Source organism: Rhinolophus ferrumequinum, chromosome X (genome assembly GCF_004115265.2).
Source record: "Rhinolophus ferrumequinum isolate MPI-CBG mRhiFer1 chromosome X, mRhiFer1_v1.p, whole genome shotgun sequence".
Lineage (NCBI taxonomy): Eukaryota > Metazoa > Chordata > Mammalia > Chiroptera > Rhinolophidae > Rhinolophus > Rhinolophus ferrumequinum.
In genome coordinates, this window is record NC_046284.1 from 23,050,456 (window position 1) to 23,076,670 (window position 26,215).

Below are 26,215 nucleotides of genomic sequence, written 5' to 3' on the forward strand. Positions count from 1 at the left end.
ATTACCTCAGATCCAGATCCACTACCAACACTTCTAGAAGTTCCCACATTCTAAGTGTTCGATCTTACCCAGTTTTTCTAATATGGACTCTTTTAAACTCAGTCTTTTCCTGCCCTCAATCTTATTATCGCAACCACTTAAGGAATTCAAATCAAACCAGCATTTCAACACATTTTGAAAACCAGAGTTTCTGTAAATGTTAATAACTTTAATTAGAGCAAAGAGAGATAAAACAGAGAACCCATCATTAGTAAGTACTTATAGAGAACTTCCAAAATTCTCCTTTGTTAACTTCGAGAGGGAAGTGGAACAGATCTTAGTCTATACTTATGCCGTATCAGAAAGAGTGGGCTGAGGGGGTTTACTTGGGAACAACAGGATTATACTATATTTCCTATTTACCAACCTATTCTTATTTTCATTTAACAAAATATCTTGGTCATGTATTGTCAATGAGCTATATTCCCTTTATGAGCCCTTGTCTGGTACATGTGTAGATTGACTAGAGGAACCCTAAGAGACTGGAGAATGCATGGAATTAGAGGGGTGTCTGAAGGAGTGAGAATAATCTTGGAGCCATTGAGAAAGGAGCTGGGACAGCTGACAGCATTCTGAATGTGAAGAGGACAGAGGGAGGAAAGAACCCATGGATCCAATTTCCCCACTGATTGCTTAACCTAAATGACTTCAAACCTTGTAAACTGTTTTCTAAGACAGTGTTCTTTAAAATCACCTCTAGGGATAACCTTCCCGTGTCTAATTAACTTCTACTATAAGATCTGAAAGAACTTCCGATATATCCTTGTACATATGAGGAAACTGAGGCCCAGAGAGCATAAGGAATTGTCCAAAGTCCTCCCAGTAGTTTAATCCACAGTGGCATAATGAGCACTATTTACGTGCCTTTTTTTGTGTGTGGAGAGGGCACAAATATATCATTCATATTATCATACCCTCACCCAAAGAAATTAAGACAGTTGGTACTTAAAATAGAGAACCAAAAGCTTGATTTTTCCTTTTTAAAGGCTGACTAAACTACAGTTGCATGCCTACTTTACCTGACCTTTTTAGCTTTGATAAAGGCAACCTTGATTCATGATGCATGAACCTGGGTCTTTGAAACCAATAAGAAATGGTTTGTTCATTGAACATGCAAACAAATTACTTTCCAAGGGCTGAAATTTAAATTGACATTAAGCTCCAAGAACATCTATATTTAATTATACATAAAGGCCAGAAAACAATTTGTAACCTTAAAATAGTAAAATTAAAAGAGAAGTCCCACCTATGCAAATAATTTATTTCATTGCAATACTACCCTTTAGTTTTGCCATCATTTGTCTATATTAGCAGTGCTGGCTTTACGAATATTTTCAGGGTGGCCCTGAAATAGGAGCTTAGACTGAAAATAAGCAGCCAGAGCAGCTCCCAGGGCAGGCTGGTGCTATAGAGCCAGGGAGTGTGTTGACTTCTAACAAAGTTTGCCTCCTGGTAGGAGGAATAATAATGAAAAATAATATACTTCTCTCAGGATGGGGGTTAGGGGTCAAAGGGTAGTGGGAGGAACACAGACAAGAAAGCACAGAGATACAGTTTCTAAATCTGACCAGGGCATAATCTGACACTTCTTTACTCCGGCCCTCAGCTTCCTCATCTATTATATGAGGTTTGGATCTAATGATCAAGTTGGAAGAAAAGGGGAGAATGTGAAATGAAATGCATAAATAGGATAAAAATGGTTTGGTTATTTCTAAATGGCCCTTAACACTCCCTCCAAAACACACGCGCGCGCGTACACACACACTAGTTTGCCCCTTTAATTGAGTATAGCCTGGAATTGTGGAAAATGCAGCGGACTAGGGATCAGGATATCTGGATTCTCATCCCTGCTGTTTCTTGAACTCAGTGTGTTCTAGGTAACGCTCTCTCCATTTCTCTGTTTCCACATCTGCTAAATGAGGGAGTTGGGATATGATTCATTCCCCACCAGGAGTGTGCATGAGCATGATCCATCCCTGACTAACTAAAGCAGAATTTCCTCTGGGGCAGGCCCTTGCTGTCCTGTGTTTTAAATAGCTTCCCAGGTGATTCTGATGTGTACTTCTAGTTTAGCGCTCTGGCTGACCATTTCCATGGGCCGTCTTAGCTCTGCCATTTGGGGACATGAGGGAGAATATTTTGGGGTTATTTTTCAGCACTGTGTACCTTGCTGTTACCACTCCAGTGGTACAGGGATTAGCCCAAGTGTGTATTCAGCTTGCCCCTTCCCAGCGGCATCTTTTCATAGGATTGGAGGTGTACATTGGGCAGGAGGGCAGGACGCACAAAGGCTCACTCTGTGGAGTCACCGCATGGCAAGCTACCAAGGCGGTACTCTTAACTCCCCAGTTGTTGCCCATGTGGGCCTTTCTTGAACTATACAGGAACCTGAATTAATTAATTGATTCTTGGCTTTTCAACCCTCTCTGGTGGGTTGCATGCTGCTTATGTGCTGAGGAAGATGTGCTGAAGAAGCAGATGCCAGCATGAATTCTTTGTACCGAGAAGGCCAAGGCTGGCTTGATCAGAAGTCAATATGGTGGAAGACGGAGGACAGCCTGTTGCTTGCTTTTCTCTCTCTATTGCTTTAGAAAACATGGAATGTTACAGACGAATGTGCTTGCAAAATGAAAACAAAGAGGCATTGGGGATGGCTCAACCTGAATTTTATAATGTGCCTAGCACAGTGCAAACCACAGAAAGAGAATTCAACAAATGGTACCTGGTATTGTAATTTTACTGGCAGCCCAGAATAAGGGGAGAGAACCTGAACCCTGAACCACAGGCAGATGTTAACCCCAGCTGTTGTTCTTGACCCTCACCTTCCCTAGTTTCCTGTTTTCTGAAACAAAGGGGCCGACTGATCAGTTATTTTCAAAATTGGACCCTTAGTGTTCTGAGGAGGTATCCTGAGGGCTGCCTCAGGGACATGGAAGTTGGGTAAGAGGCTGAGCAGGCAAAACTCAGACCCTCTAACCACCGCAGAACCTCAGGGCTTTGTACAACTCCCTTTCAAATCATATTCTATGTCAATGAATCTCAGACTTTTTGGTACCAGGACTCTTTACACTCTTAAAATTTATTGAGGACACAAAAGAGCTTTTATTTATATGAGAATATATTGATATTTACTGTATTTGAGTTTAAAACAAAATTTCAAAAAACATGTAGTAACTATTTAAAATAACCGTAGTACACCTATTACATCGTAACATAAAAAACATTTTTTAATGAAAAATATCTGATTTCCAAAGCAAAAGAAAAATAGTGTCAATGATTTATATTTTGTAAATCTCTGATATCTGGCTTCATAAAAGACAGATGGATTCTCATGTCAGCTTCTGCATTCGGTCTGTTATGATATGTTATTTTGGTTGAAGTATATGAATAAAATGCAGCCTCATATAGACCTGTATTTGGAAGAGGGAGGACCTCGGGGACCCTCTGAAGGGGTCTTGGGGACCACCAGTGTCTTCATGACACACTTTGAGAACTGCTGCTCTATGTGAAGGGTGCCCCCTGGAGTTGTACAGTACTTATCTTGTGGGGGCAATAAATAGCAGCTCTGCTCTCACCCCCTCTCCCTTCACCCCCTCCTCTCTTCAGATAGAGGAGCTCAGTTTTTAATGTGTTTCTATAATGGAGTTATTGGAAGATTTTTTTGGAAAAGAAGGCCCAGCTTCTAAAAGTGTTTGAAATCTTCCCACCTCAATTTTAGGTTACTGAAGTTTTAAGGATTTGGGAGGTAAACAATCACTGAGATTGTTTTCCGGTCCTTCTCTCCTAAGAATGTAAACTTGCAGGCTTTGAAGAGGGGTCTTTGGGATCATGCCTCAGCTCTTTGGACAGTGGTATGTCCTCTTGACAGTGACAGTCTCAGCTCAGGAAAATAATATCATATGGCTTAAAAGATAAAGTGCCACTTGGGAATGGAGCTGACCTGCCCAGGGAGTGATAAAAGCTGGAGGAAGAGTGGATTCAATGTTTGTTAAGCTATCTGAAGATGGGGAGAGAATCATAAGGGAAGGTTTCAGTGATATACTTATATGTTGTCACCTTTAGAGCTAGACATTGATCAGTATTATTTATTCCCTAGATTTATGTCATATCTTTATTCTAAGGGACAGGAGCCAGTGCCAAATATCACAGGATCTAAGTGCCCTCACAGCCCATTGACACTTTGTTCAATTTGTTATCTAATAGAGGAGGCTATGCTGTTTTTTCCCTTATTGAGGAAGTTATTATTGATTTCATGTCATTTCTTTCATAAAATCATCTCCTGGGTTTTGCTGGGCTTGGCTTATACTGAGAATGCTCTCCTCCCACTTCTTTGTTGGGCAAGATGCTGTGAATCCTATTGACGTGGGTCAGGGGACAGTTCCACAGCAATCCTGTTGACCTGCCCACTTTCCCCTTTGGGCTGTGAGCATGAGCAGAGGTACTCCCAGAGCAGTGTGTGTGGAAGGGTGGATCTTCTCTCTGTCCTCATTTCCTTTGTTTCTGCCACCAGCTTAAGCATTAATTAATAGGCCCAGCCCCTAATGCTCAGCATTAGGGTCAGTCATTTGGGCTAACTAGTTGTCTCCAATTTAATAGAAGTCTTCTCTGGGAGTAAGAAATAAAACTGAATCTCTGGGAGAAATTGGAACCCTCGTAATTTTCTGGTGGAAGTGTAAAATGGTGCACATGCTATGGAAAGTGGTTTGGCAGTTCCTCGAAATGTTAAACGTGGAATTAACAGATGATCCAGCAATTCCACTTCTAGGTATATACCTAAGAGAAATGAAAACATATGTCCACACAAAAACTTTTACATAGCAACATTAATTGAGATAATGAAAAAGTAGAGTCAACCCAGATACCCATCAATGGACCAATGGATAAACTAAATGTGATGTATTCATCTGATGGCATATTGTTCAGCCGTAAAAATGGATTGAAGTGCTGATACATGCTACAACATGGCTGAACTCAAAAACTTCCTGCTAAGTGAAAGAAGCCAGACTATAAAGGCCAAGTATCGTATGACCTTAGTCATATGAATTATCCAGAATCGGTGAATCCATAGAGACCAAAAGCAAATTGGTTGTTGCCAGGAGCTGAGGGAAGAAGGGAAGGAGTGGCTACTTACTTAATGGGTATGGTTTTTCTTTTTGGGTGTGATGAAAATGTTCTGGAACTAGAGAGAGCTGGTTGTTGCACAACATGTGAATGCATTAAATTCCACTGAATTTTATTATTTAATTCTATGTTATAGGCATTTCACCTCAATAGAAAAAAGCAAAACCAACAAACAAAAAACGCCTGAATTCCTGACTGCTGCTGTGTTGGATTAGTTCACTCATGAATGTTTGTGGGTCAGGAACTCAATCCTGGGCCATGAACTCCTCTCTAGTGGAAAGTGGCCTTGCCATAACTTGTAGATAATTTCAGTAGTTTTGTTCTGTGGAGCTACTATATGAGGTCAGACAATTAAGTTTGCGAACTCATCCTAGAAAAAGTCCTACATACCTCATTGCTGAATATCACTACAGTCATCTTCGAAGTACTCCCCTTGGGAAGCTATGCACCGATGCCAGCGCCTAGTCCACCCTTCAAAGCAATTTTGGAACTCTTTTTCTGGAATGGCCATCAGAGCTGTTGTCATATTACCCTTGATGTCCTGAATGTCATCAAAATGTCTTCCTTTCAATATTTCCTTTATCTTCAGGTAAAGAAAGAAGTCATTGGGGACCAGATCAGGTGAGTAGGGAGGGTGTTCCAATACAGTTATTTGTTTACTAGCTAAAAACTCCCTCACAGACAGTGCCATGTGAGCTGGTGCATTGTGATGCAAGAGCCATGAATTGTTGGTGAAAAGTTTAGGTCATCTAACTTTTTCACTGCAGCCTTTTCAGCACTTCCAAATAGTAAATTTAGTTAAACAGTTGGTACAAATTCGTAATGAATAATCCCTCTGATATCAAAAAAGTTTAGCAAGATTGTTGCAACAAGTTCACAAACTTAATTGTCAGACATCGTGTATGATGCGTGGTCTTCCACGCTACTGTGCTCACTGCTCATGGGAGACCGGATCATGTCTTGCTTGTCCTTGTATTTCAAGTGCCTCAGCACATTCCTGGCACATAAGAAACACTCAGTACATGTTTGTTGAATGAATGTTTAGATGTGTTTGTTGAATCTTCTTCTTCATCACCATATCCCCCGATGGTGCTAGTAAGTCATAGATCTACCACAATAGGTGCTCAGGACAGATCTGTGGACTTGTCTAGTGGGTAGGGATGAAATTGTTTAGATGCATTTCATTTTTTTTAAATTTTGGATATCCATACAATGGAATGTTATTTGGTCATGAAAAGGAATGCAGTACTGCTACATGGCATAACATGCGTGAACCTTGAAAACATTATGCTAAGTCAAAGACACCAGATATAAAAGACAACATATAATTCCATTTACTTGAAATGTCCACTATAGGAAAATCCATATAGAGAGAAAGCAGATCAGTGGTGGTCAGGGCCTGAGAGAGACAGGGGGATATGTCAGTGACAGCTAAATGGTATTGGGCTTCTTTTTGAGGCAATGAAAATGTTCTAAAGTTGTCTGTGATGATGACTGCCCATATTTCTTAATATACTAACAACCACTGATTCATACAATTTAAATAGGTGAATTGTATGGTATGTGAATTATATCTCAATAAAGCTGTTAAAAATGGAAATTATGTGTCAGAGGAATAAAGAATAAAATTTGAATCAAAGACAGGTGTGACCTTTCATTCTCAGGGCCTGTAAAATGCAGAGGTTGGGCATGATGGTCTCTAAGGGTACCTTTCAATTTTGATAGGTTTTTCAACTCTGTCAAGATCGAATTGTGAACAGCCTGGCTCACCATGCTTGAGGATGGACTTCATCATTTTGCAATCACAACTCTTTCCCAAGGCAACAATTCCCTTCTTACCACTGTAATTACATGGCCCTTCTTGGAATGAGGCATGTAGTCTAGCTTTTTCCCATTTTTTTTTCCCTTGGTCATCTTGTCTTAGACTTTCTTGATTTTGTCCATATGTAATTCAAGTACATTTTCTTATAGATAAGAAATATAAGTAAAACAGCAAGACACACCCCTCACTTCCCTCTGCTCTAGAGAAAGAGAAGGAGGAAGGGAGGGAGGGAGAGAGGGAAGAAGGGATGGAGATAGAGGGATGGAGAGAGACCTGATTTGCCTGCCAACTTCTTTTTTTCTGCAGGCTCCTAGCCCACCCACCTCCACTTGATTCACACCAGCTTTTTATCTTCAAATGAGCTACTACCTCTCTTCCTTGTGTATTCAACTGCTTGGCACTCATAGCCTGTAACTTTATCCTGCAATTCAAGATGAAAACTGGTCCCATGAGAAGGTTCAGGAGAGGTGCACAAGGAATCACTTCAGAACAGTTTTGAGGCGTGTATAGTAACAGTAACTGGAGTGCAGCCCCAGCTTTCAGTGCAGGTGTTGTATGCACAGAGAGATTATATACAGTGAAACTTTCCACATTAGTGCCTTGTGGACGCATGGCACATAGTGCAATGAAGAAGGCATAAGATTCAGAGTCAGGGAATATTGAATATTCCCATCTCAGCACCTTCATTTCTAGTTGTTTGACCTTGATCAAGTTATTCTCTGACCCTCATATGACTTACCTGTAAAATGAGAAGAATGATGCCGACCTCACAGGCACAGTATAGCTTACTGGCTAATAACTTTGGGTTCTGGCATCCTACATCTCTGGATTTGAATTATTAGTTGTGTGAGTTGTCCTGAGCCTCAGTTTTCTCATCTACACAAAGAGTATAGACTTTTGTTCAAGATGAAATGATTTAATTCCTATAGAGTGCATGGTGCCTGGCATAGAGTGAAGCACTCACTAAATGTTAGCTATTAGTATGATTGCTATTGTTTGTCATTTGGTATAATTTCCAGTAATTGTAGAAAAGCCATTCTATGCACTCCTACAGATGATTTGGCAAGCTTGTCTTGTATCTTGGCACCTGGTTTTAGAACCTCAGGTAAGACGAGAACCTGAGAATCCTGCAAAAAAGAAGGAAACCTTTTTCCTTGTGAAAACAAAAGCTTTTCCCTAACAATGGTGCTCCATCTTCACATTGAGTGATGTCCAAAGCCCACAAAAATGTTGAACCGGTCATGAATTTTCAAAAAGCACATCCGTCAATAGCAGCAAGGTAAATCCAATTATGTATATTACATCTGCCAAACAAAAAGGACTGTGTGGCCAGGGCTCTTAAGCACAGCCCTGAACCTCTCGATTTCTCTCACTGACAGACTTGCAAGGCATATATGGGCAAGAACAGCAGTGGCTTAAAGTCTGCAACACAAATTTCTAATAATGAAGTCCATTATACAGATGTTTCATTTACTTGACCTCAGATACTTAGATCTTTGGGAACATCTGGCCATTGAGGTGGGATTTTTCATTTTTTATCAAAATTGTAGATCACATCAAATTCAGCAGGTTTTATTGAGCACCTGGTTTGTGCCCTCTCTATTCGACATTATTGGAGATCACTGGGAGGTCACAGTTGTGTTGACAAAAATGAGACTGACAGGTTTGAAGTGACTAAAGAAAAGTGGAGGAACTGTAATTTGAACACAGTTCCGTCAACTCCAAAGCCTGTGCCCCTTCACTCTGTCACATTATCTCTTCACAGACCTGCCAATTCACTCTTTGTTTGGGGCTGGCTTGAGGGCTCCTACCATACTTTGACTTCAGCAGAGATTGAAGCTTCTTGCCAAAAGCAAGTGACATAGTATGCCCAGAATGGACCGTTCCACATGTCTTTACTGTCTAATCCTGTTAGTAGTCTTGGCTGAATATTTCCTGAGAATGATCTTGATCCTTATTTTAGCACTAGCCAAATCATTACTTGTTAGAGACTTTTTCACGTTTTGTGTTTTAAACATGTTAAAATGTGAATGAAGCCATTATATCTCACACTGGCAGCCTCCATCGTTTGTGTCGGCATAAAATATTTGGGATTCAATAGAGCAGCAGTCACTTGAGAAGCTGAATGTAAAATTTACAGTGAAAATCTTCCCTGCTTATTTGAGCCAGTGTTGAAATAGCATTAACTGTGGACCTTCCATACCCCAAAATCTGAAATACGGAAACAAAATGGTATAAAATAAAACACACAAACATGAGTGAAACCTTTTCAGGCCTTCTTAACAGAAACCAAGCCTTGTTATACCAAGAAAATTTCAGGATTCTTAATGATCTATTGTTCCTTCAAAGCAAAAGTATACATATGATCAAGTTGAGGAAACACATTGCTGAAATCTAACATACAAACACAGATATTTGCATTTGGAGAGCTCTAAAACACATTAAAAATCACTGTCAATTTTCAATTGATGGAGTCAGCCTGCGTCTGTGCCCCTTATTTTATAAAGCAGCACCCCCACATCATGAGTGGAAACGGTTCTTGGGAGGGAGGATAAGCCAGGTTTTCTTTTATGGACCTCCTTTTTTTGCTTTGGTTTTGCTTTGTTTGTTCAATGTCAAAACACTCCTTTCACTGCTTTCTGAAAATCTAAATTGTGAAGTAGGTGCTTTAGAGATGCTTTCAGGAAGAAATATCTTGACACAGCCAAGGACACATTATTATTAAACCCATTTCCCATGAAAACAGGAATCCCTGTCTTCAGATTCTTAATTAGATCAGCACTAGAGGGCACTCTCATGATGCCAAAATTGGAAGAATTTTACCAAAAAAACTGGTGGGTAGGAGTGAGGGTGAGCTGATGGGGCCGTTTCAGTAATAACTGCAGACAACAGTGTCACGCGGGGTGTCATGTGGGGTCTCAGCTCCCGCTCCCCACACAAGAACACAGGATGTGGCTAGATCAAAAAGGAACACCCACGGAGCCATAGATAGGGGAGTCATACCACTATAGTCTCACTGGAGGCTGGATTCACACAACGTGCGACCTGCTGTCCGCTTTTCTGCCAACCGACTGACTCTCCTCCACTCCACCACAGCCACAGCAGTTATATCAGTGGCTAATGGCTAACTGGTTACAGCCTATGGCCAACCAGCCACAGCTGATGGCTATCTACTACCTGAGCCAGCACCTTTCCACGTGAGGCCGAGAGCCTGGAAACTGCTCTCTGGGGCTCTGTCCCCACAAACAGACAAACAGCTTAGAGAAGACATCTGCCACTGAGATTTGACTGGTTCACCAACAGATAAGAAAACACTATTTTAAAGGGGCTGTTTAGCTATCTTCCTCAGCAGATCCACTTTGTTTCTAGGACGCAGTTGGTATTTTGGCAATGCAGAGTCTAGGTATTAGTCATTATTTTTCTGAGTAAAAAGAATGTAAGAATCATTGATTGTTACCACATGATGTACTGAAAGTGCATTTAGGCAGAAAATAAAACATGAGAGAAGTTTCAGAAAATGTGTTTACAATTTAACAGCTACTAGACAGGAAGAATTTAAAATCCTTGGGGTCTTTTATGATTGTTTTCCCAGTCTTTTGCAGTCATTGCTCATTGAGTTGTTCTGAAGGGCTGTGTCTGGGGGCGCAGATGCCTGCCTGCCTGCTGCCCCTCAGCAGGCTCTGGTGGACACGGGTTGGGTAGTGTGCTGTCTGGGCTCTGCCACTGATGGTGTTCTGTGATCTGTGGTGTATCCCTGCCCCCGCAGAGTCTCAGGGTCAGGAAAGGATTGGACAACACTAACGATATCTAAAATATTGTCAGACGACATCTCCCAGCCACTCAGAGTCTGTGGTTGATGACTGCAGAAGGAATTGTCAATACCAGTTGTGACTCCAGTCTTGCACACTGGGCACTGACCAGAACTACTCAGGCATGCCCAAGTGCAGTTCCCTGAGGAGCCAGTGGGAGGTCTAGAGATCTAATTGGAAGAGTGGGCCACTGAAGACAAACTTGTTTACTCTGCCTTTGGCCTCAAAGTCTCTTAGAGCAATGCAAAAAGCATTTTTCACTAGGCCTCGCTTTGTCAGAACCCAGGAAATGTTCCTGACTTAGTCAAATTCTTATAAAGTCTTAGAATGTTATAATGAACAGGGACCTTTGGGAAAGCACCTACTCCAACACTCTCGCTGTATCGATAGGGAAACTGAGCACCATCTTCCCCATTTGTGAATGGACTGGTCCAGGGTCACACAGCAGAGCCGGCAGGAGGACCTCAGTCTTTTGACTTCTAGTCCAGGCCTCTTTCTGTTACCTTGTACTGCATTTGTCTCTTGCCACCCACATTAACTCGAGGGAATAAGGAACCAGCAGCTGCTACTAACCAAAAGGTTCTGGCATAGCTTAAATACCTCTGTGTTATATATTGTCTATTGTATTTAGATGGTATAAATGGAGAGATTTGGGGGCAAATCCCTATCAAAATGTCATAGGACTGGAGATTAAGCCATTAGAGGGTCATTCCTGTGGGTCTTGAAGATTCTGTAGTCTTAAAATGCTCTTGGTCAAAGACAGGATAAGATTAAAATCCTTGTCACCTGGCAGGGAAAGTAGGCCAGGAGGATGGATCTGGAAGCCAGGTTTAGTATCTTGGGGAAAGGGGTACACTGTGAAAGGAGCAGTCAAGACAAACTCAGGAGACCTCACAGTTGTGCCACAGGCTGACCTCTAAGGGATTAAAACAAATAATCATAGAATAAAAGTTGGAAAAGATGTTCTGGATTCCAGTATTCTCAGGCAAACTTTGAGGAGCTCTGTCTTTCAGAGTCTGCACAATTTTTGACAGGCTTGACATAATACAAGGAAGAAAACAGAGCAGTCAAACAGTAGAACATAAATGTTGGGGAACATTCCTCCCACATAGCAATAAATGTGGTTGCTTTCAACGTGGCCTTTTATATGTAGGTGTCTCTGAGTACTGGCTTTGAAAAACTGGTTCTGTTCCCAGGGTAGCAAGATATCTCAGCAACAGGGGGCTGGGAGCCCTGACCCTGGCTTGATATGGCACTATACTTCTGGACAATTCTCTTACTGGTCTTCTTCCCTAGATAAAAATAATCATGCATAAAAGTTATTGAGTCCTGACCCTGGATCTGGTAATCTGCTACAGCGATTCCCTGTATAATCTCATCTAATTTTCACAACCGACTTGTGATACATTTGCATGTCTACACAGGTTGTTTATAATTGGTTTCTGTTGGGATTGGGCTGGCTTCTGTTCTCATTGGTTGGTGCCCATGCTATATTGATTGTTAAATATGTTGACTATCATTACTGGTGTAGGTACTATACTTGTCCCCGTTTTGTAGATGAGGAAATCAAGGTTGAGAGGTTAAGGAACGTTCGCAGGGTCACAGTTTATAAATGAAAGACCTGGACTAGTGTGACCCCAGTGTGTGTGACTCCTGGGCTGGTTCCATGGCCCCACAGCACCTCTCAGGCTTTCATGTGAGCAAAAAGCTGAAGCCAAGCATTTTAACACTTTGCAAGTAAAAAAGTTTTTTTGCCTGGGGCCTTAAGAATCATCCAGACCTTTAGTCCGGCTTCTCTATTTCCCCCCACCAGTTTGAACAAGAGTCCTTTGCCTGGGACTTCATGGGCATGAAACCCCTTCCTATTTAGGGGACCAGATTTAACATTCAGAATGATAAGTTTTTTTCACTGGGATATCCTGTATTTGCTTTCAGAAACCAAATGAGGATGTGGTCTGAGATATAGAAGGAGGTGGTGGGTAATTAATTAAGCAGCAGTAGAGTAGGTCAGACCACAATGAGGATGGAAAGGCATCCTAAGTGGGGAGAAGGTAGGCAATCAAGGGCACGGCAACTCTGGGTGTGGGAGTTGGCAAGAGGGCGAGCAAACCAACCCAGTGTCAGAAATCAGAGAGAATGAACAGGTCATTTGCTTGGCAGCTCTGGAACAGTGGTAGGTAATTGGTTCCCACAGAGTATATTATTATCTGCCACAGATTTGCAATCAGACCGAAACAGTGTTTGTGGGTTTGTTTGTTTTTTGACCACGCTTTGCAAAATTTGAGCATCTATGTAGTCTTTATCTGCGAGTGTGTATCTGTGGAGGTCTCTGCTGATTGTATCTGTGGAGGTCCCTGCTGATTGACAGCAATCACCAACATCCCAGGCTCCTGGAATATTCAAGAGCAGAGAGAGAAATGGATGGGGGTCAATTATTTATCAATTAGATTTCCTTTGTTATAGTATTCTCAATTAAATTTCCTTGTGTAACTTTTCCAACATCCTAAAGAACCAGCCACTTTATAATTCAAATGAACAAAGCTGTTGCCCTGGACAGAAGAATGATCGGCTGCATTTCAACTTGGTTATTGTTGTTTTGGTCGTGTTCTCATTTACTCATTACTCATAACTCAGAATGTTGGGCTCTGGACTCTCTGAACTTCTGGTGGCATGTTGAACTGTGAACATGACTAGAGATGGCTGTACTTTTAACTAACTTGGCACCAAAAGGAAAGACAAAGCTATTAGAGAATTACAGACTATTGGAACTGGAGGATTTTTAGAAATCTCTCCTTTCATATAGCTCCCTGAGAGAACGGAGAAAAGAATGTGTCGAAGATCAAATAAGTCATTGGTGAAACCGGGGTTAGACACCATGGATCCTGACTTTTAGGCAAGGGCTCTCTGATTTTTACATCATCCTGTTTTTCCTAGGTCTTGATTTGGATCGTTAATATAGAAGTGAATAGATAGCTTCACTTTTATGTCTGAAGCCCTAAGCATCTGCACTGAGAACATAAATGTCAGGGTGTAGATGTTATCATTTGAGGTTTCTGGTTAGCATGAATCTCCATCTGGATTTTTGGGGCTCCCAAATCTCCCCAACTCCCACTTTTCAATGATATATTCATATATGTGTTCCTTTCTTTTTCACCTTCTCCTTTCAATGGTAATTCGACATTTATGTAGTAGCTGTTACTTGAGGAATATTTAACATGTTCTCGAACCTGGGCCCAGGGGAAGGTTACCCTTATTATTTCTTCTCCAGCCAGTGTCTGTGTCATGGGCGTGAGAACCACAGATTCTTTTGTCTACCAACTGCTGTTTCTTTCCCAAGATGTGACTTGCTGAGGGGTGATGAATCCAATCTTAGAGTGTCACCCAGGCTAGCAGTTACTGAGCACTATAGCATCCAGTGAGAAATATTCTGCCGGAAGGTGGGATTGCAATATTACAAAGCTGCCGTTTAGAGACTTCTTGTTTTTACAGCATTTCAAAGTGCATACATGTGGAGTTCTATGGACAACAAATGACCCAGATAAAAAGAAATCTGACTTGCAGCCTTTTGGCAACTTTCCACAAGGAGAAATCATGAATAGACATAATGTCCCTTCCAATCAGAAAAAAAATTATTTGTAATACAAATGCTGAACCTGATGCCATTGGATATGTTCTAACATACAGTATTTTTCTGTGGAATTCTTTTCCAAGCAGATGGCCTGAAAAAAAAAATCTTCCACAAGATTGTAAACTCCATGAAGGCAGGGGTTTGTGTCTGTTTTATTCACTGCTGTACCCTCAGTACTTATAATAATGCCTGCCACATAATAAGTAATATTTTGTGGGATGATTTTTACTGAATATATTTTACATATAACATTGTATATATTTAAGGCGTACAATGTATTAATTTGATACACATATATTGTAATATGATTGTCATTGCAGTGATATTTAGCACCTCTATCAATTACATAATTATCATTTTATTTTATTAAACGGTCTTTTTAAAAGATTCCATTTATGAGCCTTCCTAAAATGTGTGTGTGTGTACCAAATGGGTTCATAAAGTTAATTCATTTTTTCCTAATCATTATGCCTCTTGTTTCTCCCCCTCTCCCCCGCCACCTGTTTTCCCCCATGCCCTTTGATTCACTTCTGATGACTGACTGCCCTCCCTTTTGGCTGATGACCATGTAACATCTTCCTGGATCACCACTGAATACTCCACCTGGACTCCCAGGTAAGGCAATGCACTTCCAAAAGTCTCCTCAGTGCAATCACTCACTGGGCAAATTTTAATAGATAGTTGAAAAGTTTAGATAGAAATGAAAAATGAATAATACTCTCAAGGCAATAGTTCCTCTTAATTAAAGTTAAATTTGGTCCGGTCCCCATATAAATCAATTATGGACGTACTTGCATTGTTTGTGGATTTCTATTAGTGCAGCAAATTTAAAATTATGATCTTGGAAAGTGCTACATATTTGACTTTGGAATTTTCTAGTACTAAGAATCAACATAAAGCTTCATGTTTTCTTACTAGTTTTAGTTTTGTTTTTGTTTTTTTGTTTGTTTTGTTTTGTATTTTTCACCCAACATTGCGTTCTTTTTTGTTCATGAGGCCAAGTGCAGTGCAAGGGGTACTTGGAAAACTAAGTCATACCATAGGTCAGAAAACTTTAGCTTACTTCTTTCTTGCGACTGGAATAGAAGAGGAGGAGCACACAGGGCCCTGGATGGTAAGTCAGCTGATAGGGGTGTCTTGTCTAACCGATCTGGCATCAGGGCTCATCAAATACATCACTTTAGTTTCTTATAACACTTGCTTCTCCAGCAGTTCACAGAACCAGGGAAGGAGGGCTTAGCCACACTGGGAACTGATGATAAGGCGTCTTACATTGCTTCTCAAATTATGATGCAAGGCTCTACTGTTAGTAATGCTATTAAAAGTCTCTCTTAGCTCACTTCTAAAGCCTCCAGACATATTTAATGTAAAGAAACACTTTTCTCAAGGAAATGTACAGGCCACATAACATGCCTTGGGCACAAAAGTGTCATCACACTAATATCCCTTGCTTAATACAAAACAAAAGCTTCTATATCTTGGCTATTGTAGATAGCACTGCAGTGAACATACAGATGCATATATCTTTTTGAATTAGTCTTCTGGATTTCTTTGGATAAATACCCAGAAGTGGAATTGCTGGGTCATATGGTAGTTCTATTTTTGAATTTTTGAGGTACCTCCATGCAGTTTTCCACAGTGGCTGCACCAATTTGCAATCCCACCAACATTGCATGAGAGTTCCATTTCTCTACATCCTCGCCAACACTTGTTGATTTACTGATGATAGCTATTCTGACAGGTGAGGTGATATCTCATTGTGGTTTTTAATTTGCATTTCTCTGATGATTAGTGATGTTGAGCATCTTTTCATGTGTCTGTTGGCTATCTATATATCCTCTTTGGAGAAATATCTATTTAGGCCCTGTGCTCATTTTTAATTGGATTGTTTATCTTTTTTTTGGTATTGAGTTGTACGAGTTCTTTATAAATCAACCTAAGTGCATATCAATAGTCGATTGGATAAAGAAGATGTGGTACAGATATACAATGGAATATTACTTGGCCATAAAAAATAATGAAATCTTACCATTTGCGACAACTTGAATGGACCTAGAGGGTATTATGCTGAGTGAAATATATCAGACAGAAAAACAAATATCATATTATTTCACTTATATGTGAAATCTAAGAACAAAATAAACGAAGGAACACAACAGAAACACGCTCATAGATACTGAAAACAAACTGATGGTTGCCAGATGGAAGGGGCATTGGGGCCTGGGTGAAAAAGGTGAAGGATTAAGAAGTACAAATTGGTAGTTACAAAATAGCCATGGGGATATAAAGTACAGCATAGGCAATATAGTTAATAATATTGTAATAACTAAGTACAGTGCCCGGTGGGTACTAGACTAATTGGGGGGGATCATTTTGTAAATGATGAAAATGTCTAACCACTATGCTGTGCACTTGAAGCTAATATAAAATAAATAATATTGAATGTCAACTGTAATTGAAAAATAAAAATTAAAAAAACTTTTCATCCAAAAAAATAAATAAAGCAAAATCTAAGTGAGCCCATTTGAACTCTCAAATTAGTAATTGACCCATGCACAACTTCACAATTTCTGTACCATCAGAAATTCACATAGTAGAATTAGCTTTCTGTGGTTCTTAAGACGTATATTGTAAAAACAGCTGAGCATTATTTTGATTGGAGAGACACATTGCTTACTTTGATGCATGTCTTGTATTTGGGTAGAAGGAACTAGAGTAATGACTTATATCACTTTCTGTGTGCTTTGAATTTTCATCTTTTTGAAGAGCATCAGTAAATTCTAATCATTCTCTTTTTTCTTTTCCTTTTATTATTTGTGTTTGATATATTCCTGATAATATGAAAAATCTCTATAAATTCCTCCTAGGTCCATTTAATCAGACATTTTCATTTTAGTGATGTTATAGCATTTGTTTTGTTTTTTTTGTTTTTTGACTTGTTTTTTTGCTTAGATGGCCATCCCTTTTGTGACAGGGAATGAAGTTAGCATGATCCTAAGTGGTAGGATATCATCATTCTAAGCCCGCAGGGGCTCCAAAAGTCTGGCTGTTAGTGTTGCTCTGCCCCCTTCAGCACTCTGATTCCTAATCTCCACCGCTACTTGAGAGAGCTAAGTGGGAAGCAAGGTGGAGAAGCCATCCATGAGCGATTTCATTGCGGTATAGGAAGCTGAAAAAATATGCTGTCAAAGCAAACTGTAAAACTTTTATTATTTTAACTTATCTCTTACCAAGCTCTTGCTAGCTCCTGGTTTTACTGTTCCTTCAACAGGTGGAGGATTTTTCAGAGTTTAGATGCGGCAAGGTAAGTGACAATACATTTTTAGTTTAAGTGAACCCAAGTAAGCTAGAATAAATGGACTCTCGGTTGCCTATCAGTTTAATTTGAATACAATAGTTAGGTTTTGGGCTTGGACAAATTCTTTCGAGGAATCTATTTTTTTAGCTTAAAACAGCTGAAACTACCCAGGCATGTAGTCTCAGGTCTGAAAACTGACCTAGTTCAGAAATGGGATGAATGAATGTTCAAGGCCAGCACCACAGATGGTTGGGCAATAGGTCATTAGGTCCTTTTACTTTTTGCTAGAATAGGATGACACAGTGGAGTGTTTTGTGAAGAAGGCCTCACCATCGACGTATTCCTCACACTGCTTCAGGCATGCCTGACTGTTTGCTAGTCTGGATGGTGGTTTAGGGGCCATCTAGGTCAGCATTTCACGAAGGGAAATCAATTATTTGAAAATATTAGGGCTTTTAAAGTATGTAAATATGTAGACTTGCAAGGTGGAGTAATCCCATAAGCCAAGGGCTTTTATGCTATGAACTCTGTCAGTGGAGCAAATCCAATTAAACCCAGGAAAGTTCCTAACTGTGGGGGTGGGGGTATTGAGAATGTTCCAGTTTAGTGCCTTTGCAAGCAACAACTGTATATTATGAGCTGTACCATCATATAGTCAGCAGTGCTGAAGAGGCTGTGAGAATCATAAGCCATTTTGTAAATGTGTGCAGTAGTTGTCTGGCACTTTGTTTTCTAAGATTATGATGCTCCACCAGTACAGTATTGGGCCTATTGCAGGCTTACTGGCTCCAGAAATATTTACCAGTGTCTTCACTTTCTCTTCCTACCCACCTACATCCCATCTTATGCTCCCTGGCCAAATAGGTTAGCAAGAGCAAAGGCTGGAGCCTTGGGATTCCTCTGCTAGGGCAGACTCTCATACAAACAGAAGAGATGGGCCATTTCTTAGATGTGCAGTTTAGCTTTCAGTAGTGTGGCTTCCATATTCCCATTAGGACCTCGGTGGGTTTATTTGGCAGTTGAGAATAGAAGTTCAGTGTTTAATTCCATAGTCAGATTATAATTCATTGAGATAAATGGTATAAACACACATAGACATCTAGTCACACAATATTAGTATGAGAATGTGTTTAAAGGTCATAGATAGGATATATCATGGTGGCAAGAATGCTTGGTTCTCCTACTAACTAGTGGGGTGATTTTGCCCCATCTCTGCGGTGATCCTTGATTTCCTCATCTGTAAAATAAAACAGAGTGGATGACCATTAAGATAATAGCCAATAGCATAGGGACTATTATCCCAATAATTGCTTTCATTGGGGGACATGTTAAGAGACTTCTTTTCCCTTCCTTCCTTCCTTCCTTCCTTCCTTCCTTCCTTCCTTCCTTCCTTCCTTCCTTCCTTCCTTCCTTCCTTCCTTCCTTCCTTCCTTCCTTCCTTCGTTTCTTTTGCTTTAAAGTTTGCTATATAATAGAACCATCTCTCTATAACAGCTCAGCTATGTAACAGAGCAAATCTTGACATACTTTATTTTTATAAAGATGCTGATTACTTTGACAAGAAGTTATTATCAGAGCAGTTTATACCTGGTTTTAGTCTGTGAGAAAGGAAAACAGGAGTACTGATGGTGAGATGGAAAATAAATGACTTTGGTAAATGTTGGTGGGGCCATTTTTAATTCTGGTGGACTGAATGATATATGAAAACTATTTGCAAGACTAGTTCATTTTTCAAACACTAGTAAAATAATAAAGCAACAATTCATTTGGTAATCCCCATTGTGCATGAGGTTGTATAAATATACAGAATTATGATTATCTCTTCCTCATAATTTAAAACTTGAATAAATGCTTGCTATTATTTAGTTGTCTGATTCGATTTTGTAATCCAGAGAAAGAAGGAACCAATCAGTGGAAGCCATCCCAAATGCCTTGTATTATTGTTACATACATGCATAATTGACAGCAATACTAATTGTTTGAGACCAGAACCTCATGTGTTTTTCTATAGACAGCAAAAATATTAATTGTCAGAGTGTTTCTCTCTCTCTCTGTCTCTCTCTCTCTCTCCCCCCTCTCTCCTTCTCTCCCTCCTACAGCCAGCTGTATCATAAGGTCTGCAGTTAGTTGTAAGGAAATTATTTGCTTGGATTTTCAGTGTATCATTTTGTGATGTAGTTTCCAAGTTTCTGTTTAAGTTAGCAATCAGTACCGTGAACAAACAAATTATTTTTATAATATTTTAACAGTAGGCCTCTATAAATTTAAAGAATAAAAAGATGCTGACATAACAACCAGTTTTGCTGCTGCATTTATATTCTATTTCATATGCCATATCTTTAAAATTATTGGCATTAGACATTCATATGAAAATCATAGGAAGTCAAGGCTAGAGGAAACCTTTAAGATCATCCTGTCAAATTCCCTCACTTTTCAGATGAGTTTGATTGTCAGTAATTTGAGTATCAGTAACATCCACCAAATCAATGACGCCAAACTTGGTTTTCACCTTACAAACCATTGGGAGCTATTGTAGTAAATACATTTGAATTAATAACTTTTTTTTTTAATCATATAGCTTCAACTGATTTTCCAAAAACCTGAATCAGATTTCTTTAACTATGCCTTCATAAAGTTTACCTAAACATAATGTTGATGGTATATATGTGAAAGGATATATCCTATGTAAAGCACTTGACAATAGGAGACACTCAACCTATATCAGCTCGCTCCCCTTCATGCATAGATTACCTAGCTAACATCAGCATAGTGGAAGTGTTGCTTCAGTGACTGAGAGCATGGGCCTTTAGAGTTAAACTGTTCTTGGGTCCAATACTGGTGTTGCCATTTTAGCAGTGTGACCTTGAGTAATTTATTTAATTTCTGCGGGCTTTCAGTTTCTTCACTGAGAAATGTAAAATGTAAAATGTAGCCACCTTACAGAGTTGTTGCAAGGATTAAACTGAGATCAGGCATATCAATTATTTAGCACTGTTCCTGGCACATAGTAAACAGTCGATAAATAGTAGTGGTTATTATCACCATTATCTGACATACCCAGTCTCATTCAGTACTAATATGTAACCTTATAGTGGTTTGGAGTACATGCCTATGCATCTGTACACATCTGCATATGGGCACTCAGAGTCCATAACAATGGCGTTAAGAAGACTGCTTTCCTAAAGGTTTTCTGTGACCACCAGGTTTCAGAATCCAATGGCTTCTTCTCTGGCCTCATTCTTGAACTCTCTGGAGGTTCTGGCACTTTTGCACGTCTTCTCTTGCTTGAAAGCATTCATAATTTATCTTGGTTCACCTTCCGTCTTCTCAATACTTCTTAAGTTTCCTTTGTTGGAATCTCTTTTACACACACACACACACACACACACACACACACACACACATGCACGCATGCTCACACATACACGCATGAACACATACATCCTCTCCGTCCCTCTTGCCCCTTTAAAATGAAGCAATTCCCAAGGTCCTGTCATTGATCTGCTTCTCTTCTCTTGCTATGTTCTCATTCAGGGTAATTTCATCTCTGCATATAGCTTCACCTTTCACCTCTACGCTGGTAATTCCCGGATTGACCTCTCCAATCCTTAAGTCATTCTGGACCTCCAGGCTAAGTCCAATTTCCAATTGTCTGCTGAATATCTCCAGGGCAGGATGTGCGAGGAAGCTGAAGTGTAGTCTGGCTTTTGTCATCCTGCATCAGGAATGCAGATGGGGGAAATCTAGCTTCGAGAAGTACTAAGAGTTGAAAACAAGAAAGAAGTGCTGGACATCAGTCTGAGCAGAAGAAAAAGTAGTATAAGTTAGGAAAGTGGTTCAAACTGAGCTTTCCAGGGAAAGCTTGACAAGTAAACTGAATTTCTGTAAATACGAACTGGAGATATAAAAGGTGTATGTTTTCTAGGGAGGAGGGAACAGTTTTCCTAATGAAACTTCAGTTCAATTTTTAGGTGCTGGAAGCTTCGCTTGTTTCAGGGAAATGTTAATTAAAATTAATTTTCTTGGAACAGTTTGTATGGTTAATCTTGTTTTAGTGTTTTGTTATATAAACACACATGCCAAGAAGAAGGATAATGTATTCAACCTGAAGGATGAGCATGTGGGAATTTTGAGAGCACGTGAATGCATACACACATACACACGTGCTGGGTCAGCTATGCCTGAGATTTTGAATATATGAAAATAATTCTATCAGAGGGATCATAGATGCTTTTCTTTCAATAATTCTGCAAATCTTTACTGAATAACTACTAGATGCCATGCTCTTTGGAGCAATGGACTATGAATATAGGACATATAGAGTCTTTGTCCTTAAGTGTTTAATGTATTTTTCTTTAGTTATATACAAGTATATTGAGAATTTAATTTGGTCTAGAAATATCTGCAGCATGTGACAAATTATTGAATGACTATAACCATGCTCACAATATTAATGACCAAAGAGGAACTTAAGGGAAATAAGATAGTGCTAAAGTGGGAAAAGAATGTGCATAAATTCAAATTAGAAATTGATTACTTCCTTTAAATTTAGTAAATATTGAATTACTTTGGGATTTTACATTCCTACTTGGCTTTCAGTCTTTCAGGCCAGAGTAAGAATGATTGTGTCTAACCTTAAAACTTAATTAGAGTAAATGGATAAACACATCTTGGTGAATGTATGTAGTATTGCTAGGAGAATTCTTTGTAAACGAGCTATTATTACAGAAACTTCAGGCCTAACTTACAGCTTTAGCACAGGGAACAATATTCTTTGCTTTTTTGTTTTTTAAAATAATTTTTTCATTGTTTTATTGTAGTTGACATACAATATTATATTGGTTTCAAGTGTACAACATAGTGATTAGACATTTATATAACTTACGAAGTTATCACCCTGATAAATCTAGTACTCATCTGACACCATGCATAGTTATTACAATATTATTGACTATATTCCTTATGTTGTATTTACATCCCCATTGCTATTTTGTAATTACCAATTTGTACTTCTCAATCCTTTCCCCCATTTCACCAACACCCCCAACCTCCTCTCATCTTGCAACCATCAAAATGTTCTCTGTATCTATGACTTTCTGTTTTGTTTGTTAATTTTGTTCTTTAGATTCCACATATAAGTGAAATCATGGTATTTGTCCTTCTCTGTCCTACTTACTCAACTCAGCACAATATCCTCTAGATTCATCCATGTTTCTGCAAATGGCAATATTCATTCTTTTTCTGGCTGAGTGACATGCCATTGTATATATGTACCACCTCTTCTTTTCTCATTCATCCAATGATGGACACCCAGGTTGCCTCCATATCTTGGCTATTGTAAATAATGCTGCAATGAACATATGGATGCACATGTCCCTTCAAAGTAGTGTTTTGGTTTTCTTTGGATAAATACCCAGAAGTGAGATTACTGGGTCCTTCTTTGTCTCTTGTTATAGCCTTTATTTTAAAGTCAATTCTTTTTAGTATAAGTATTGCTACCCCAGCTTTTTTTGTTGTTGTTTACATCTTCATGAAATATCTTTTCCCATCCCTTTATTTTCAGTCTCTGTGTTTTTGTTCCAAAGTGAGTCTTTCGTAGGGAGCATATGTAAGGGTCTTCTTTTCTTATCAATTCAGCCACCATATCTTTTGATTGGAGCATTTAATCTATTTACATTGAAAGTAGTTGTTAATAGATATGTAGTTATTGACATTTTATTATTCATTTTTTCTTTTTCTTCTTCTTCCTCATCTTCTCCTTCTCCTCCCTCTACATTTCTTGTAATGCTGGTTTGGTGGTGATGAACTCCTTTAGCTTTTCCTTGTCCGGGAAGTTCATTGTCTGTTCTTCTATTCTAAATGATAGCCTTGCTAGGTAGAGTAATATTGGGTATAGGTTTTGCTTTTTTATCACTTTGGATATTTCGTACCAACCCCTTCTGGCCTGCAAAGTTTCTGTTGAGAAATCAGCTGATAGCCTTAGGGGAGCTCCCTTGTAGGTAACTACCTGCTTTTCTCTTGCTGCTTTTAAGATTTTCTCTTTGTCTTTAACCTTTGGCATTTTAATTATGATGTGTCTTGGTGTGGGCCTTTTTGGCTTCACATTGTTTGGGACTCTTTGAGCAGTCTGGGCTTGTATGTCTATTTCCTTTGCAAGGATAAGGAACCTTTCCATCATTATTTTTTCAAATAGGTTTTCAGTTCCTTGCTCTCTCTCTTCTCTTTCTAGTACCCCATATGATGCGAATGTTGGTATGTCTGAGGTTGCCCCAGAGGCCCCTTTAACTTGCCTCATTTTTTTGAATTATTTTGTTTTTATTTTTGCTGTTCTGGTTGGGTGTTTTCTAGTACCTTGTCTTCTACATCACTGATTCCATCCTCTGCTTCATCTAATCTACTGTTGATTCCCTCTAATGTAGTCTTCATTTCAGTTATTATATTTTTAATTTCTGATTCATTATTTTTTATGGTTTCTATCTCCATTTTTATATTTCCTATCTCTTTGTTGAAGTTCTTCCTGAGTTCACTGAACATCCTTATAACAAGAGTTTTGAACTCTATGCCTGGTAGACTGCTGCTTATCTCCTTTTTTTTTAGTTCTTTCTCTGGAGCTTTATTTTGTTCTTCCATTTGGGACATGTTTCTTTGTCTCCCCATTTAGGCTGCCTACCTGTGTTGGTGTCTATGTATTAGGTGGGGCTGCTATGTTTCCCAGTCTTAGTATAGTGACCTTATGTAGTAGGTTTCCTGTTGGGCCAACTGCTGCAGTCTCCCACGTCACCTGAGCTGGGTGCTCCAGATGTGTCCCTTGTGTGGGTTGTGTGTGCCCTCCTGTTGTAGTTGAGCCTTGGCTGCTCTTTGCACATTACTGGGAGGGATTTACCCTCAGACTGATTGTTTGTGAGGACTGGCCATGACTACGGTGGAGTAGCTGTTGTGCAAGTGTGACCTATGGAGCAGGATTTACTTTACCAGGGCTCTGGTGTGTGGTCCATGGAGGCAGCTGGGTGGTGCTCCAACTTGGTCTGAAGCTGGCCACCAGCCCCAGGGCCTCCTGGGAGGGTCTCTGCTGTAGGCCAAGTTCAGCCACAGCCTGTACCTTGCCCAAGGCCACCTGCCATTAGCCATAGAACAATCCGCAGATGGCAGCCACCTGTGTTTGGCTTGGAGGTGCATTGAGATGCCAAGTCATGAACTGAGGCTGGCCATCACCAATATTGGGCTTGGGTTTGCTCAGCAAGAGGTACAGGGCATCCCACGACCAAATGCTACTTGTTTGTGGTGTGTGAATTGCAGCATGAGCTGAGATAGGCTGTTTATACAAAAATCCACTGGAAGTGGCTTGGGTGCACCTGCAAGTTGGATGGGGATAGTTTCCTGGAATCACCACGGTGGGGTGAATAGTGTTAGTCAGGTTGATGGGAACTCTGATATGGCAACTGACTGTGTCTGCATGCCAGGAGCGGGGAGGGCTGAACAAAGAAGTAATGGATTGTGCAAGTACTTTTGGAGAAAGCTGACCCTCCAGCTCTTGCTAAGAAACCAAAGAATTCAGGTCCTTCTCATATGTCCCTGGCACCTTTCGAGCTGCTGCTCCAGTGTAGGAGCTCAGAATGAGTGAGTCCATTAGTGAGTAGGTCCATGCACAGACCCATTAAAAGGAATCCCTGAGACTCAAGCTGCCCACCATCTCACTCAGCCTCAATCTTTGCTGGTTTTCATAGCCAGAAGTTATGGGGACTTTTCTCCCCAGCACTGGAACCTGGTCTGGGGTGCCTGGTTTGGGGCTGGGTCCACTCACTCTTCCAGAGGGACCTCTGCAGCTGAGATAACCCTCCTGATTTTTAACTGTGACACATGGTTGTGGAACTAGCCTGTTCCACCTCTCCACCCCTTTTTACCAGTCTTGAGGTGGCTTCTTTTGTATGTCCTTAGTTGTAGGACTTCTGCTCAGCTACACTTCAGGCAATTCTCAGTGATGGTTGTTCTGTAGTTTACTTCTGGTCATGAGTGGAAGCAAGCATAGTATTTACCTACTGTGCCATCTTGACTGGAAAATCAGGAGCAATATTCATTTTGAAGTGTGACCCTATTCCCCACCTTCCCAAAATTAAGTAAATCCCTCCCAGATGAGTTACTGCCTTATAGAATATTCCGAGGCCATCTTACCCTACAAATTGAAATGGCCTAGTAAGTCAGGCAAGTTTTCTGTCTTCATTGGTGCACCCCAGTTTCCTCTTTAGAAATTTAGTATGCTTCTTGTTTGCAAGTCTTAAAAGCAAATGTTCTTGGTAATAGTTGTCAATTTCAAAGTCCCTTACACATGGCTTTCAGGTTGGAAAGATCCCTCATTGCATTCATAATCCTGAAAACTTACCTTGATGCCCCAGAACTCCTGCTATAGATATGTAGATGGCACTACCCTCCTTCCACATGCAAACACCTTGTTGAGAACCCTCAAGGCACAAAACCTTTCATAATAATGGTGCACAGATTTA

General features: G+C 40.0%; 1 protein-coding gene across 2 annotated transcripts in view; it reads left to right on the forward strand.

The window, feature by feature from the left end:
* The window catches only part of HS6ST2 (heparan sulfate 6-O-sulfotransferase 2), a 345,446-nt gene that overhangs the window by 221,690 nt on the left and 97,541 nt on the right, over positions 1-26,215 (forward strand). The window contains exon 3 of one of the 2 annotated variants that reach the window (XM_033117571.1): positions 17,691-17,723. The exons of the other annotated variant lie outside the window; for it this stretch is intronic. Within the exon in view, the coding sequence (XP_032973462.1) occupies positions 17,691-17,723 (33 nt within the window). The remainder of the gene's footprint in view (positions 1-17,690; positions 17,724-26,215) is intronic. 2 annotated transcript variants of the gene reach the window in all.